Raw genomic sequence first — 16,258 nt, 5'->3', positions numbered from 1 at the left:
GGCACGTCCGCCCACAGCCGGCAAAGAGCCGCTCATTGCCTCTGCCCTTGCCGCCCGCGGCGCCCTCCGCCCTTGCGCGGCGCCAAGGTCACGATGGCGGCGGCCGCAGGTCCCCCTGCCCGCCAGCACAATGGCGCCTTGCGCATGCGCACTGCAATCAGGACGCTAGTGACGGGCCTGCCCACACCAACATGGCGGCGCCCGCAGGTCCCCCTGCCCAACAGCACAATGGCGCTTTGCGCATGCGCACTGCAATCAGGATGTTAGCGATGGGTGTGCCCGTACCCAACATGGCGGCGCCCGCAGGTCCCCTGCCCAACAGCACAATGGCGCCTTGCGCATGCGCACTGCAATCAAGACGCTAGTGACGGGCCTGCCCGTACCCAACATGGCGGCGCCCGCAGGTCCCCCTTCCCGCCAGCACAATGGCGCTTTGCGCATGCGCACTGCAATCAGGGTGCTAGCGATGGGTGTGCCCGTACCCAACATGGCGGCACCCGCAGGTCCCCCTGCCCGCCAGCACAATGGCGCCTTGCGCATGCGCACTGCAACCAGGACGCTAGTGACGGGCCTGCCCGTACCCAACATGGCGGCGCCCACCGCTTCGGCCCTTCCCCGCCATGGCGCCCCCCGCGCATGCGCAGCGCCAAGGGCACGATGGCGGCGCTGCGGGCGCTGTGGCGGCTCCGCGGCCCCTCGGGGCTGAGGGCGGCGGGGGCTCCGCTGGGCCCGGCCCCGGCCCGGTGAGCCCGCGGGGGACACGGGGACACGGCGCGGGGGGGAGCTGCGGGGAGGCTGAGGGCATGTCCCCGCTCACCGCCCGGCCCCGCAGGTCCCGCCAGTGGCAGCCCGACCTGGAGTGGGCGCAGCAGTACGCCGGGGCCGTCATGTACCCGAGCAAGGCCACCGAAAAGTGGGTGCCGCCGCCCTGGAACGGTGAGGGGACAGCGGGGACCCTCTGGGAGGAGGTGGGGAGGGGGCGCGGGGAGACCCTGAGGAGGGAGGATGAGGCCTTTGGGGGGGTGTCGGGTGCTGTGGGGGTGTCCTGAGGCCTTTGGGGGGGCCCAGGAGGGGTCCCGAGGCTTTGGGGGGCCCAGGAGGGGTCTCAGGGGCTTCGGGGTGGTCCTGGAGGGATGCTGAGATCCTGAGTGGGGTTCAGGAGGGTTTGTGGGGTGGTTCGGAGGTCACTCAGGGCAGCTTGGGGTCACTCAGGGCAGCTTGGGGTCACTCAGGGCAGTCTGGGGGTCACTCAGGGCAGTCTGGGGGTCACTTAGGGCTGCATGGGGGTCGTTCAGATCAGTTTTAGGGTCCCTTACATCAATCTGGAGTCACTCAGAGTAGTTTGGGGTCCCTCGGGTCACTTTGGGGGCCCCTCAGATCAGTTTTGGGATCCTTCAGATCAGTTTGGGGTCACTCAGAGCAGTTTTAGGGTCCCTCAGGTCAGTTTTAGGGTCACTCCAATCAGTTTTAGGGTCCCTCAGAACAGTTTGGGGTCACTCCAATCACTTTTAGGGTCCCTCAGAACAGTTTGGGGTCACTCCAATCACTTTTAGGGTCCCTCAGAACAGTTTGGGGTCACTCCAATCACTTTTAGGGTCCCTCAGAACAGTTTGGGGTCCCTCAGATCAGTTTTAGGGTCACTCAGATCAGTTTGGGGTCACTCCGATCAGTTTTAGGGTCACTCTGATCAGTTTTAGGGTCCCTCGGGGCACTTTGGGGTCACTCAGGGCACTCAAGATCCCCACAAACCCTCAGCAGGTACCGCTCCCTCCCTGCCCCCAGCATTTGGGGGGTCCTGTGCCCTCCCGGGGGGGCTGTCCCCGTGTCCCTGACCCCTCTTTGTGTCCCTGACCCCTCCTGGGGGAGTTGTCCCCATGTCCCTGAACCCCTCCCCATGTCCCTGACCCCCTCCCCATGTCCCCAAGCCCTCCCAGGGGGCTGTCCCCGTGTCCCTGAGCCCTCCGGGGGGGCTGTCCCCATGTCCCTGACCCCTCTTTGTGTCCCTGTGCCCTCTCTAGGGGGCTGTCCCTGTGTCCCTGACCCCTGGCACTGTCCCCCTCCGTGTCCCTGACCCCTGGCACTGTCCCTGTGTCCCTGACCCCCTGGCACTGTCCCCGTGTCCCTGGCCCTGTCCCCTTCCGTGTCCCTGACCCCTGGCAGTGTCCCTGTGTCCCTGACCCCTGGCACTGTCCCCGTGTCCCTGATCCCTGGCACTGTCCCTGTGTCCCTGACCCCTGGCCCTGTCCCCCTCCGTGTCCCTGACCCCCTGGCAGTGTCCCTGTCTGTGTCCCTGGACCCCCTGGCACTGTCCCCCCTCCATGTCCCTGACCCCCTGGCACTGTCCCTGTCTGTGTCCCTGACCCCTGGCACTGTCCCCGTGTCCCTGACCCCTGGCACTGTCCCCCTCCGTGTCCCTGACCCCCTGGCACTGTCCCCGTGTCCCTGACCCCTGGCACTGTCCCTGTGTCCCTGACCCCCTGGCAGTGTCCCTCTCCGTGTCCCTGACCCCTGGCACTGTCCCTGTGTCCCTGACCCCTGGCACTGTCCCCCTCTGTGTCCCTGACCCCTGGCACTGTCCCCCTCCGTGTCCCTGACCCCCTGGCACTGTCCCCCTCCATGTCCCTGACCCCTGGCACTGTCCCTGTGTCCCTGACCCCTGGCACTGTCCCCCTCCGTGTCCCTGATCCCCTGGCACTGTCCCCCTCCGTGTCCCTGACCCCTGGCACTGTCCCCCTCCATGTCCCTGACCCCTGGCACTGTCCCCGTGTCCCTGCCCCCCTGGCACTGTCCCTGTGTCCCTGACTCCTGGCACTGTCCCCGTGTCCCTGACCCCTGGCACTGTCCCTGTGTCCCTGACCCCTGGCAGTGTCCCTCTCTGTGTCCCTGACCCCCTGGCACTGTCCCCCTCTGTGTCCCTGACCCCTGGCACTGTCCCCCTCCGTGTCCCTGACCCCTGGCAGTGTCCCTGTGTCCCTGACCCCTGGCACTGTCCCCCTCTGCGTCCCTGACCCCTGCACTGTCCCCCTCCGTGTCCCTGACCCCCTGGCACTGTCCCCCTCCATGTCCCTGACCCCTGGCAGTGTCCCTGTCTGTGTCCCTGACCCCTGGCACTGTCCCCCTCCATGTCCCTGACCCCTGGCACTGTCCCTCTCTGTGTCCCTGACCCCTGGCACTGTCCCTGTGTCCCTGATCCCCTGGCACTGTCCCCCTCCGTGTCCCTGACCCCTGGCACTGTCCCCCTCTGTGTCCCTGACCCCTGGCACTGTCCCCCTCCGTGTCCCTGACCCCTGGCACTGTCCCCCTCCATGTCCCTGACCCCCTGCACTGTCCCCGTGTCCCTGACCCCTGGCACTGTCCCTGTGTCCCCTGACTCCTGGCACTGTCCCCGTGTCCCTGACCCCTGGCACTGTCCCTGTGTCCCTGACCCCTGGCAGTGTCCCTCTCTGTGTCCCTGACCCCCTGGCACTGTCCCCCTCTGTGTCCCTGACCCCTGGCACTGTCCCCCTCTGTGTCCCTGACCCCTGGCACTGTCCCTCTCCGTGTCCCTGACCCCTGGCACTGTCCCTCTCTGTGTCCCTGACCCCTGGCACTGTCCCTGTGTCCCTGACCCCTGCACTGTCCCTCTCCGTGTCCCTGACCCCTGGCACTGTCCCCCTCCATGTCCCTGACCCCTGGCACTGTCCCCCTCCATGTCCCTGACCCCTGGCAGTGTCCCTGTCTGTGTCCCTGACCCCCTGGCACTGTCCCCCTCTGTGCCCCTGACCCCTGGCACTGTCCCCCTCCATGTCCCTGACCCCTGGCACTGTCCCTGTGTCCCTGACCCCTGGCACTGTCCCCGTGTCCCTGACCCCTGGCACTGTCCCCCTCCGTGTCCCTGACCCCTGGCACTGTCCCTGTGTCCCTGACCCCTGGCACTGTCCCCCTCTGTGTCCCTGAACCCCTGGCACTGTCCCTGTGTCCCTGACCCCTGGCACTGTCCCCCTCCGTGTCCCTGACCCCTGGCACTGTCCCCCTCCGTGTCCCTGACCCCTGGCACTGTCCCCGTGTCCCTGACCCCTGGCACTGTCCCCCTCCGTGTCCCTGACCCCTGGCACTGTCCCTGTGTCCCTGACCCCTGGCACTGTCCCCATGTCCCTGACCCCCTGGCACTGTCCCCGTGTCCCTGACCCCTGGCACTGTCCCCCTCCGTGTCCCTGACCCCTGGCACTGTCCCCCTCCGTGTCCCTGACCCCTGGCACTGTCTATCCCCCAGACAAGGACCCGGTGGCCCACAAGAAGGTTGCCAGCCTGACCATCAACTTCGGGCCGCAGCACCCGGCGGCGCACGGGGTCCTGCGGCTGGTGCTGGAGCTCAGCGGGGAGACGGTGAAACGCTGCGACCCGCACGTGGGGCTGCTGCACCGCGGCACCGAGAAACTCATCGAGTACAAGACCTACCTGCAGGTGATCCTGGGATCCCCAATTCCATGGGATCCCCATCCCTGGGATCCCCAATTCCATGGGATCCCTGAGATCCCCATCCCTGAGATCCCATTTCCCTGAGATCCCTGCCCCATGGGATCCCCATTTCCCTGAAAAGCTGCTGCACCGCGGCACCGAGAAACTCATTGAGTACAAGACCTACCTGCAGGTGATCCTGGGATCCCTGAGATCCCAGTACTCCCAGAATTCCCAGTATCCCCAGTATTCCCATTACTCCCCATACTCCCAGTATTTCCATTCTTCCCCATATCCCAGTCCTCCCAGTATTCCCAGTACTCCTAGCAGTCCTACTACACAAATATTCCCAGTACTCCCAATACTCAAATACTCCCAGTACTCCCTGCACTCCCAGTATTCCAGTGTACTCTCTCTACTCCCAGTATTCCCACTACTCCCAGTACTTCCAGCCCTCCCAGTGCTACTGGTATTCCCACTATTCCCAGTTCTCCCAGCCCTCCCAGTATTCCCAGTTCTCCCAGCCCTCCCAGTATTCCCAGTACTCCCAGCCCTTCCAATCCTCCCATCACTCCCAGCCCTCCCAGTATTCCCAATATTTCCAGTCCTCCCAGTATTCCAGTTCTCCCAGCACTTCCAGTGTTCCCAGCCCTCCCAGTGTTCCCAGTATTCCCAGTCCTCCCAGTACTCCCAGTTCTCCCAGCCCTCCCAGTATTCCCAGTTCTCCCAGCCCTATCAGCCCTCCCACTATTCCCAATATTTCCAGTCCTCCCAGTATTCCAGTTCTCCCAGCACTTCCAGTATTCCCAGCCCTCCCAGTGTTCCCAGTATTCCCAGTCCTCCCAGTGTTCCCAGTATTCCCAGCACTCACAGTCCTCCCAGTATTCCAATTCTCCCAGCACTTCCAGTATTCCCAGTCCTCCCAGTGTTCCCAGTATTCCAGTTCTCCCAGCACTTCCAGTATTCCCAGTCCTCCCAGTGTTCCCAGTATTCCTAGTTCTCCCAGCCCTATCAGCCCTCCCAGTATTCCCAATATTTCCAGTCCTCCCAGTCCTCCCAGCATTCCCAGTATTCCCAGTTCTCCCAGCCCTATCAGCTCTCCCAGTATTCCCAATATTTCCAGTCTTCCCAGTATTCCAGTTCTCCTAGCATTCCCAGCCCTCCCAGCGCTCCCAGCATTCCAGCACTCCCAGCATTCCCAGTTCTCCCAGCACTCCCAGTATTCCCAGTCCTCCCAGCATTCCAGCACTCCCAGCGCTCCCAGCGCTCCCAGTATTCCCAGTATCCGGGTTCCCGCAGGCCCTGCCCTACTTTGACCGCCTGGACTACGTGTCCATGATGTGCAACGAGCAGGCCTACTCGCTGGCCGTGGAGAAGCTCCTCAACATCCGGCCCCCTCCCCGGGCTCAGTGGATCCGAGGTGAGGCTCCCGCCGGCATTCCCAGCTCCCTGGATCCCCCAGGATTTATGGGATCACCCCCCCCGCCCTTTTTCTCCCCACCCCGCCCCCCCGTTTTTTCAGTTCTCTTCGCCGAGATCACGCGGCTGCTCAACCACATCATGGCGGTGACCACGCACGCGCTGGACATCGGGGCCATGACCCCGTTCTTCTGGATGTTCGAGGAGAGGGAGAAGGTGGCTTCCGGGGATTCGGGGCTCGGGGGGTGGCGTTTGGTGGCGGGTGTGGAGGTGCCGGGGGGGCTGAGCGGCAGCGGGGTCCCCTCTGTCCCCCCCAGATGTTCGAGTTCTACGAGCGCGTGTCGGGGGCGCGGATGCACGCGGCCTACGTGCGGCCCGGGGGCGTGCACCAGGTGAGGGGCTGGGCCCGCTCCCCGTCCCTGAGATCCCCATTCCTCGGATCCCCGTCCCTGGGATCCCCATTCCCATGGAAATCCTATCCCTGGGAACCCCATTCCTAGGATACCCCTTTCCACGGGATCCCCATTCCCATGGGTACCCCATCCCTGGGATCCTTATCCCTGGGATCCCCCATTCCCACGGGAACCCCATCCCTGGGATCCTCATCCCTGGGATCCCCCATTCCCACGGGAACCCCATCCCTGGGATCCTCATTCCCACAGGAACCCCATTCCCATGAAAACCTTAGCCCTGGGATCCCCATTCCCACAGGATCTCCATCCCTGAGATCCCCATTCCCATGGGAACCCCATCCCTGGGATCCTCATCTTTGGGATCCCCATTCCCACGGGAACCCCATCCCTGGGATCCTCATCCCTGGGATCCCCCATTCCCATGGGATCCCCTAACCCTGGGACCCCCATTGGGCCCTCTCATTGTGGATCCCCTGCCCCCATCCCTGGTGCCACCTGAGCTCCCACCTGTCCTGTGTGTGCCTCCAATCTCACCTGTCCCACCTGTCCCACCTGTCCCAATCCCACCAATCCCACCTGTCCCTATCCCAATCCCACCTGTCCCACCTGTTCCACCTGTCCCAATCCCACCAATCCCATCAATCCCACCTGTCCCAATCCCATCAATCCCACCAATCCCATCAATCCCAACCCCACCAATCCCATCAATCCCAACCCCACCAATCCCACCTGTCCCAATCCCATCAATCCCACCAATCCCACCAATCCCATCAATCCCATCCCCACCAATCCCACCTGTCCCATCAATCCCATCAATCCCAACCTCACCAACCCAACCTGTCCCACCTGTCCCACAAATCCCAACCCTGTCAATCCCATCTGTGTCACCTGTGCCTTGGGTCCCACCTGTCCCACCAATGCCACCTGTCCCTTGGGTCCCACCAATCCCATCAATCTCACCTGTCTCACCTGTCCCACCAATGCCACCTGTCCCTTGGGTCCCACCAATCCCGTCAATCTCACCTGTCCCACCTGTCCCTTGGGTCCCACCAATCCCATCAATCTCACCTGTCCCACCAATGCCACCTGTCCCTTGGGTCCCACCAATCCCGTCAATCTCACCTGTCCCACCAATCCCACCTGTCCCTTGGGTCCCACCAATCCCATCAATCTCACCTGTCCCACCAATCCCACCTGTCCTTTGGGTCCCACCAATCCCATCAATCTCACCTGTCTCACCTGTCCCACCAATCCCACCTGTCCCTTGGGTCCCACCAATCCCATCAATCTCACCTGTCCCACCAATCCCACCTGTCCCTTGGGTCCCACCAATCCCATCAATCTCACCTGTCCCACCAATCCCACCTGTCCCTTGGGTCCCACCAATCCCATCAATCTCACCTGTCTCACCTGTCCCACCAATCCCACCTGTCCTTTGGGTCCCACCAACCCCATCAATGCCACCTGTCCCACCAACCCCACCAATCCCATCAATCTCACCTGTCTCACCTGTGCCACCTGTCCCTTGGGTCCCACGTGTCCCACCTGTCCCAGGACCTGCCCCTGGGGCTCATGGATGACATCTACGAGTTCGCGAAGAACTTCTCCATCCGGATCGACGAGGTGGAGGAGGTGAGGGGGAATCATCTGGGGAGGGGACAGTCAGGCTGCTGTCACCTGTCACCTGTCACCTGGGAGGGGCAGGGTCATTCCTGGGGGGGAATGAGGTGACACAGGTTGGGGTGGGGGGGACAGGGACAGGCGAGGCGTGCCAGGGTCAGGTGACGTTGCCAAGGGCAGGTGCCAGGTGTAAGGAAGAGGTGACAGCTTCCAGGGACAGGTGAGGGGTGTGAGGCACAGGTGACGGTGGCAGGGATGGGTTCTGATGCGAGAGACACGCGAGGGGGACGAGGAACCGGTGACGGTGCCAGGTGTGCCAGGTATCCCTGGTGTCCCCAGATGCTGACCAACAACCGCATCTGGAAGAACCGCACCGTGGACATCGGCGTCATCACGGCCGAGGAGGCCCTCAACTACGGCTTCAGGTGAGCTGGGGGATGCCCCAGGTGTGCCCCACCCCGCGGGTGGGCGGGGCCGAGCCTCAGGTGCGTTTTTCGGGGTGTCCCAGCGGGGTGATGCTGCGGGGCTCCGGGATCCAGTGGGACCTGCGCAAGACGCAGCCCTACGACGTCTACGACCAGGTGGAGTTCGACGTGCCCATCGGCTCCCGCGGCGACTGCTACGACAGGTACGGCCTCACCTGGCCTGGGGGGGCCTGGGGGGCTGCCCCCCGTCCCCCCGGGGCTGCCAGTCCTGGGCACTGCCCAGTCCTGGGATTGCTGTGCCAGGAATCGCTGATCCCGCGGGATCCCCCACACCAGGACCCCCATCCCGTGGGAACCCCATTCCTTGGGACCCCATCCCTGGGACCCCCAGGACCCCCATCCCGTGGGAACCCCATTCCTTGGGACCCCATCCCTGGGACACCCAGGACCCCCATCCCATGGGAACCCCATTCCCTGGGACCCCCAGGAACCCCACCCATGGGAACCCCATCCCATGGGAACCCCATTCCCTGGGACCCCCAGGATCCCCCACACCAGGACCCCATCCCATGGGAACCCCATTCCCTGGGACCCCCAGGATCCCCCACACCAGGACCCCATCCCATGGGAACCCCATCCCTGAGACCCTCAGGAACCCCACCCATGGGAACCCCACCCATGGGACCCTCAGGAGCCCCATCCTGGGACCCCATCGCTTGGAACCCCATCCCATGGGAACCCCATCCCTGAGACCCTCAGGAGCCCCATCCTGGGACCCCATCGCTTGGAACCCCATCCCATGGGAACCCCATCCCTGAGACCCTCAGGAGCCCCATCCTGGGACCCCATCCCATGGGAACCCCATTCCCTGGGACCCCCAGGAACCCCACCCATGGGAACCCCATCCTTGGGACCCCATTCTTGGGACCCCATCCCTGAGACCCCCAGGACCCCCATCCCATGGGAACCCCATCCCTGAGACCCTCAGGAACCCCACCCGTGGGAACCCCACCCATGGGACCCTCAGGAGCCCCATCCTGGGACCCCATCCCATGGGAACCCCATCCCATGGGAACCCCATTCCCTGGGACCCCATCCCTGGGACCCCCAGGACCCCCATATCCTGGTTTTGGGGTGCAGGTACCTGTGCCAGGTGCAGCAGACCTCATATCCCGGTTTTGGGGTGCAGCAGATCCCATGTCCCGGTTTGGGGGTGCAGCACTCCCCATATCCCAGTTTTGGGGCACAGGCAATCCCGTATTCCGGTTTTGGGGCGCAGGGGATCCCGTATCCCGGTTTTGGGGCGCAGCACACCCCTCATGCCGGTTTTGGGGTGCAGGGGATCCCGTATCCCGGTTTTGGGGCGCAGCACACCCCTCATGCCGGTTTTGGGGCACAGGGGATCCCGTATCCCGGTTTTGGGGCGCAGGGGATCCCACATCCCGGTTTTGGGGCGCAGCACACCCCTCATCCCGGTTTTGGGGCGCAGGGGATCCCGTATCCCGGTTTTGGGGCGCAGCACACCCCTCATGCCGGTTTTGGGGCGCAGGGGATCCCGTATCCCGGTTTTGGGGCGCAGGGGATCCCACATCCCGGTTTTGGGGCGCAGCACACCCCTCATCCCGGTTTTGGGGCGCAGGGGATCCCGTATCCCGGTTTTGGGGCGCAGCACACCCCTCATGCCGGTTTTGGGGCGCAGGGGATCCCGTATCCCGGTTTTGGGGCGCAGGGGATCCCGTATCCCGGTTTTGGGGCGCAGCACACCCCTCACGCCGGTTTTGGGGCGCAGGGGATCCCGTATCCCGGTTTTGGGGCGCAGCACACCCCTCATGCCGGTTTTGGGGCGCAGGGGATCCCGTATCCCGGTTTTGGGGCGCAGGGGATCCCGTATCCCGGTTTTGGGGCGCAGGGGATCCCGTATCCCGGTTTTGGGGCGCAGCACACCCCTCACGCCGGTTTTGGGGCGCAGGTACCTGTGCCGCGTGGAGGAGATGCGCCAGTCGCTGCGGATCATCCTGCAGTGCCTCAATAAGATGCCACCCGGCGAGATCAAGGTGGACGACGCCAAGGTGTCACCCCCGAAACGCGCCGAGATGAAGGTGACGTGTCCCCAAGTCCCCGTGGCTGCGGGTGGCACCCAGGGCAGGTGGCACCCAGGGCAGGTGACACCCAGGGCAGGTGGCACCGAGGGCAGGTGGCACCAAAGGGTGATGACACCAACAGCTGATGACACCCAGGGCACGTGGCACCCAGGGCAGGTGGCACCCAGGGCAGGTGGCACCCAGGGCAGGTGGCACCAAAGGGTGATGACACCAACGGCTGATGACACCCAGGGCAGGTGGCACCCAGGGCAGGTGGCACCCAGGGCAGGTGGCACCAAAGGCTGATGACACCTAGGGCAGGTGGCACCGAGGGCAGGTGGCACCCAGGGCAGGTGGCACCCAGGGCAGGTGGCACTGAGGGCAGGTGACACCCAGGGCAGGTGACACCAAAGGCTAGTGACACCCAGGGCACGTGGCACCAAGGGCAGGTGGCACCCAGCAGAGGTGGCAGCCAGGGTAGCAACATCAAGGCAGGGACACCCAGATCTGGTGACACCCCAGGCAGGTGACACCCAGGGCAGGTGGCACTGAGGGCAGGTGGCACTGAGGGCAGGTGACACCCAGGGCAGGTGACACCAAAGGCTAGTGACACCCAGGGCACGTGGCACCGAGGGCAGGTGGCACCCAGCAGAGGTGGCAGCCAGGGTAACAACATCAAGGCAGGGACACCCAGATCTGGTGACACCCCAGGCAGGTGACAACCAGGGCAGGTGGCACCCAGGGCAGGTGGCATCCAGGGCAGGTGACACCAAAGGCTAGTGACACCCAGGGCACATGGCACCGAGGGCAGGTGGCACCCAGCAGAGGTGGCAGCCAGGCTAGTGACATCAAGGCAGGGACACCCAGGGCAGGTGACACCAAAGGCTGGTGGCAGTGCCACCCAGGGCAGGTGACACCAAGAGCAGGTGGCACCCAGCAGAGGTGGCAGCCAGGCTAGTGACATCAAGACAGGGACACCCAGGGCAGGTGACACCAAAGGCTGGTGGCAGTGCCACCCAGGGCAGGTGCCAGCGCTGCAGTGCCACCTCTGTCCCCACAGACGTCCATGGAGTCCCTGATCCATCACTTCAAGCTCTACACCGAGGGCTACCAGGTGCCACCCGGGGCCACCTACACGGCCATCGAGGCCCCCAAGGTGACACTTCCTGGCGTGTTTGCCCCTGGCACTGGCCCCAACCCTGTCCTTGTGTCCCTGACTCTGTCCTTGTGTCCCCAACCTTGTCCCTGTGTCCCCAACCCTGCCCCGTGTCCCCAACCCTGCCCCGTGTCCCCAACCCTGCCCCGTGTCCCCAACCTTGTCCCTGTGTCCCCAACCCTGTCCTTGTGTCCCCAACCCTGCCCCGTGTCCCCAACCCTGCCCCGTGTCCCCAACCTTGTCCCGGTGTCCCCAACCCTGCCCCGTGTCCCCAGCCCTGTCCTTGTGTCCCCAACCTTGTCCCTGTGTCCCCAACCCTGCCTCGTGTCCCTGACCCTGCCCCGTGTCCCCGACCCTGCCCCATGTCCCCAACCCTGCCCCGTGTCCCCAGCCCTGTCCTTGTGTCCCCAACCCTTCCCCAAACGTGTCCCCGTGGCCTCAGTCCTGTCACCAACCCCGTTCTCATGACCACAACCCGGTCCTTGTGTCCCCAAGTCTGTCCCCTTGTCCCCAACCCTGTCCCCAGGCGGGACCCCACGTCCCCCACCCTGTCCGTGTGTCCTTACACTGTCCCCAGTCCTGTCCCCATGTCCCCATTGTCCCCAATGTCCCCACAGGGGGAGTTTGGGGTGTACCTGGTGTCCGATGGCAGCAGCCACCCTGTCCCCATGTCCCCATGTCCCCATGTCCCCATGTCCCCATGTCCCCATTGTCCCCATGTCCCCATGTCCCCATTGTCCCCGTTGTCCCCGTTGTCCCCATGTCCCCATTGTCCCCATGTCCCCATTGTCCCCATTGTCCCCATGTCCCCATGTCCCCATTGTCCCCATGTCCCCATGTCCCCATTGTCCCCGTTGTCCCTGTTGTCCCCATTGTCCCCGTTGTCCCCATGTCCCCATTGTCCCCGTTGTCCCCGTTGTCCCCATGTCCCCATTGTCCCCATGTCCCCATTGTCCCCATGGTCCCCATGTCCCCATTGTCCCCGTTGTCCCTGTTGTCCCCATTGTCCCCATTGTCCCCATGTCCCCATTGTCCCCGTTGTCCCCGTTGTCCCCATGTCCCCATTGTCCCCATGTCCCCATTGTCCCCATTGTCCCCATGTCCCCATTGTCCCCGTTGTCCCCCATGTCCCCATTGTCCCCGTTGTCCCGTTGTCCCCATTGTCCCCATGTCCCCACTGTCCCCATTGTCCCCATGTCCCCATTGTCCCCACTGTCCCCGTTGTCCCCACTGTCCCCGTTGTCCCCATGTCCTCAGCAGTGTCCCCATTGTCCCCATTGTCCCCACAGGGGGAGTTTGGGGTGTACCTGGTGTCCGATGGCAAGCAGCCGTCCCTATCGCTGCAAGATCAAAGCGCCCGGCTTCGCCCACCTGGTACGGCCTGGGCACACCTGGGGACACCTGGGATCCACCTGGGGACAATTGGGGGACACCTGGGGACATTTGGGGACACCTGAGCACACCTGGGGACACATGGGGCACAGCTGGGGCACACCTGGGATACACCTGAGGACACCTGGGCATACCTGGGATACACCTGGGGACACCCGGGGGGACATTTGGGGACACCTGGGGGACATTTGGGGACACCTGGGGACACTGGCAGACACTTGGGCACATCTGGGGACACCTGGGGACATTTGGGGACACCTGGGCACATCTGGGGACATTTGGGGACACCTGGGGGACACCTGGGGACACTGGCAGACACCTGGGGACCTTTGGGGACACCTGAGCACACCTGGGGACACTTGGGATACACCTGGGGACAATTTGGGGGACACTTTGGGGCACACTTGGGGACACCTGGGGGACATCTGGGGACATCTGGGGACACCTGGGGACATTTGGGGACAGCTGGGGGACACCTGGGGACACTTGGGATACACCTGGGGGACATTTGGGGACACCTGGGGACATTTGGGGACACCTGGGGGACACCTGGGCACATCTGGGGACTGCTGGGGGACACCTGGGGACACTTGGGATACACCTGGGGGACATTTGGGGACACCTGGGGGACATCTGGGGACACCTGGGGACATTTGGGGACACCTGGGGACATTTGGGGACATCTGGGGACACCTGGGGACACCGAGGGCTCAGGGGACGTGGGGACAGGGCACACTGGGGGGTCCCTGTGGGTGTGTTGCTGTGGGGGGGGTATGGAGGGTAATTAACACCTGTGGGTTAATTGGGGTACTGAGAGTTAATTGGGGCTCCCTGTGGGGATCCCTGGGGGTAATTAGGGGTTAATTAGGTGGCCCTGGGTTAATGAGGGGTTAATTGGGGGTCCCTGAGGCTTGGTTAAATGGGGGTCCCTGGGTTAATTAGGGATTAATTAGGTGTTTCTGGGGTTAATTAGGGGTTAACTGGGGGTCCCTGAGGCTTGGTTAATTGTGGGGCCCTGGGGTTAATTAGGGATTAATTAGGTGGCCCTGGGTTAATTAGGGGTTAATTGGGGGTCCCTGAGGCTTAGTTAAATGGGGGTCCCTGGGGTTAATTCGGGATTAATTAGGTGTTTCTGGGGTTAATTAGGGGTTAACTGGGGGTCCCTGAAGCTATGGGTTAATTGGTATTAGTGTTAATTGGTGTTACTAACATGTTAATTGGGTGTTAATTGGGGATCGATGTGGGTTAGTTGGTGTTAATTAGTGTTAACAACGTGTTAATTGGGTGTTAATGGGGGTCGATGTTGGTTAATTAGTGTTAATCGGTGTTAATAACATGTTAATTTGTGTTAATTAGTGTTAATTAGTGTTAATTAGCGTTAATTGCTCTCCCCAGGCCGGGCTGGACCGGATGTCCCAGGGCCACATGCTGGCAGACGTGGTGGCCATCATCGGTACGCCCCCTCCCCTTTTGGGGTCCCCTCCCCATTTTTGGGGTCCCCCCTCCCCATTTTTGAGGTCCCTTCCCCATTTTTTCGGGGTCCCTTCCCCTTTCTTTGAGGTCCCTTCCCCATTTTTGGGGGTCCCTTCCCCATTTTTGGGGTCCCTTCCCCATTTTTGGGGGTCCCTTTCCCATTTTTCGGGGTCCCTTCCCCATTTTTCGGGGTCCCTTCCCCATTTTTGGGGGTCCCCTCCTCATTTTTGAGGTCCCTTCCCATTTGTAGGGGTCCCTTCCCCCTTTTGGGGTCCCCTTCCCTATTTTTGGGGTCCCTCCCCTTTTCTGAGGGCCCCTTCCCCATTTTGGGGTCCCTCCCCATTTTTCGGGGTCCCTTCCCCCTTTTGGGGTCCCTTCCCCATTTTTGGGGGTCCCCTCCCCATTTTTTGAGGTCCCTTCCCATTTGTAGGGGTCCCTTCCCCATTTTTGGGGGTCCCTTCCCCATTTTTAGGGGTTCCTTCCCCATTTTGGGAGTCCCTCTCCCCTTTTGGGGTCCCCGTCTCCATTTTTGGGGTCCCCGTCTCCATTTTTGGGGTCCCCTTCCCCATTCTTGGGGTTTTCCTTCCCGGTTTTTAGGATCTCTCTCCCTTTTTAGGGCGCCCCTTCCCCAGTTTTGGGGTCCCCTTCCCCACATCCGTTTCCCAGTTGGGGTGGGGGGGTCTCCCCTCCGTTTTGGGGTGCCCTGACCCCCCTTTTCCCCCTGCAGGCACCCAGGACATCGTGTTTGGGGAGGTGGATCGGTGAGGGGGGGTCCCTGGCCCCCCTCCGCGTGCTGCTGCAGTTTGGGGGTGCCCCCGCCCCCCGTTTCGGGTCAAATAAAGCCAAAATCGGCTCCGGAGCCTCCCTGTCCCCTTTGTCACCGCTGCCACCTCCTGCCCTGTTTTGGGGGGGCTCTGTCTCCTTTTGGGGGGGCTCTGTCTCCTTTTGGGGTCTCTGTCTCCTTCTGGGGGGGCTCCTTCCCTACTCTGGGGGGGCTCATTCCCCACTTTGGGGGGGCTCCTGCCCACTTTGGGGTCTCTATCTCCTTTTGGGGGCTCTTGCCCACTTTGGGGGGGCTCCTTCCCTGTTTTGGGGGGGCTCTTGCCCACTTTGGGGGGGCTCCTTCTCCACTTTGGGGTCTCTGTCTCCTTTTGGGGGGGCTCCTGCCCACGCTGGGGGGGCTCCTGCCCACTTTGGGGGGCTCTTGCCCACTTTGGGGTCTCTGTCTCTTTTTGGGGGGGCTCCTGCCCACTTTGGGGGGCTCTTTTCCCCTTTTCGGGTCTCTGTCTCCTTTTGGGGGGGCTCCTTCCCCACTTTGGGGGGGCTCTTCCCCACTTTGGGGTCTCTGTCTCCTTTTGGGGGGGCTCTTGCCCATTTTGGGGGGGCTCCTTCCCTGTTTTGGGGGGGCTCTTGCCCACTTTGGGGTCTCTATCTCCTTGTGGGGGGGCTCCTTCCTCACTTTGGGGTCTCTGTCTCCTTTTTTGGGGGGCTCTTGCCCACTCTGGGGGGGCTCCTTCCCCACTTTGGGGGGGCTCATTCCCCACTTTGGGGTCTCTGTCTCCTTTTGGGGGGGCTCCTTCCCTGTTTTGGGGGGCTCCTTCCCCACTTTGGGGGGGCTCTTCCCCACTTTGGGGTCTCTGTCTCCTTTTGGGGGGGCTCTTGCCCACTTTGGGGGGGGCTCCTTCCCTGTTTTGGGGGGGCTCTTGCCCATTTTGGGGTCTCTGTCTCTTTTTGGGGGGGCTCCTGCCCACTTTGGGGGGCTCTTTTCCCCTTTTCGGGTCTCTGTCTCCTTTTGGGGGGGCTCCTTCCCCACTTTGGGGGGGCTCCTTCCCCACTTTGGGG

General features: G+C 63.1%; 1 protein-coding gene across 1 annotated transcript; it reads left to right on the top strand.

Annotated features, from left to right (window-relative positions):
- Positions 1-588: 588 nt before the first annotated feature.
- NDUFS2 (NADH:ubiquinone oxidoreductase core subunit S2) lies at positions 589-15,268 on the top strand. Its single transcript, XM_068175026.1, has 15 exons — positions 589-743; positions 833-936; positions 4,253-4,443; positions 5,737-5,857; positions 5,960-6,072; positions 6,174-6,248; positions 7,824-7,901; positions 8,229-8,314; positions 8,398-8,517; positions 10,284-10,413; positions 11,456-11,551; positions 12,169-12,221; positions 12,880-12,925; positions 14,339-14,396; positions 15,144-15,268. The coding sequence occupies exons 1-15, from the start codon at positions 637-639 to the stop codon at positions 15,179-15,181; spliced, it is 1,416 nt and encodes a 471-aa protein (XP_068031127.1). The 5' UTR covers positions 589-636; the 3' UTR covers positions 15,182-15,268.
- Positions 15,269-16,258: the final 990 nt, after the last annotated feature.

The sequence above is a fragment of the Anomalospiza imberbis genome, chromosome 29 (assembly GCF_031753505.1).
Source record: "Anomalospiza imberbis isolate Cuckoo-Finch-1a 21T00152 chromosome 29, ASM3175350v1, whole genome shotgun sequence".
Lineage (NCBI taxonomy): Eukaryota > Metazoa > Chordata > Aves > Passeriformes > Viduidae > Anomalospiza > Anomalospiza imberbis.
The sequence above is the reverse complement of the archived record's forward strand: the minus strand, read 5'-3'. Positions and strand labels throughout refer to the sequence as shown.

What these genes read in the sequence shown, in the direction of transcription:
- NDUFS2 (XM_068175026.1), top strand. Translation starts at nt 637, where the DNA reads ATGCGCAGCGCCAAGGGCACGATGGCGGCGCTGCGGGCGCTGTGGCGG. An exon ending in AGTACAAGACCTACCTGCAG is followed by an intron (nt 4,444 to 5,736) that starts GTGATCCTGGGA and finishes GGGTTCCCGCAG; the next exon opens with GCCCTGCCCTACTTTGACCG. An exon ending in CGCCCGGCTTCGCCCACCTG is followed by an intron (nt 12,926 to 14,338) that starts GTACGGCCTGGG and finishes TGCTCTCCCCAG; the next exon opens with GCCGGGCTGGACCGGATGTC.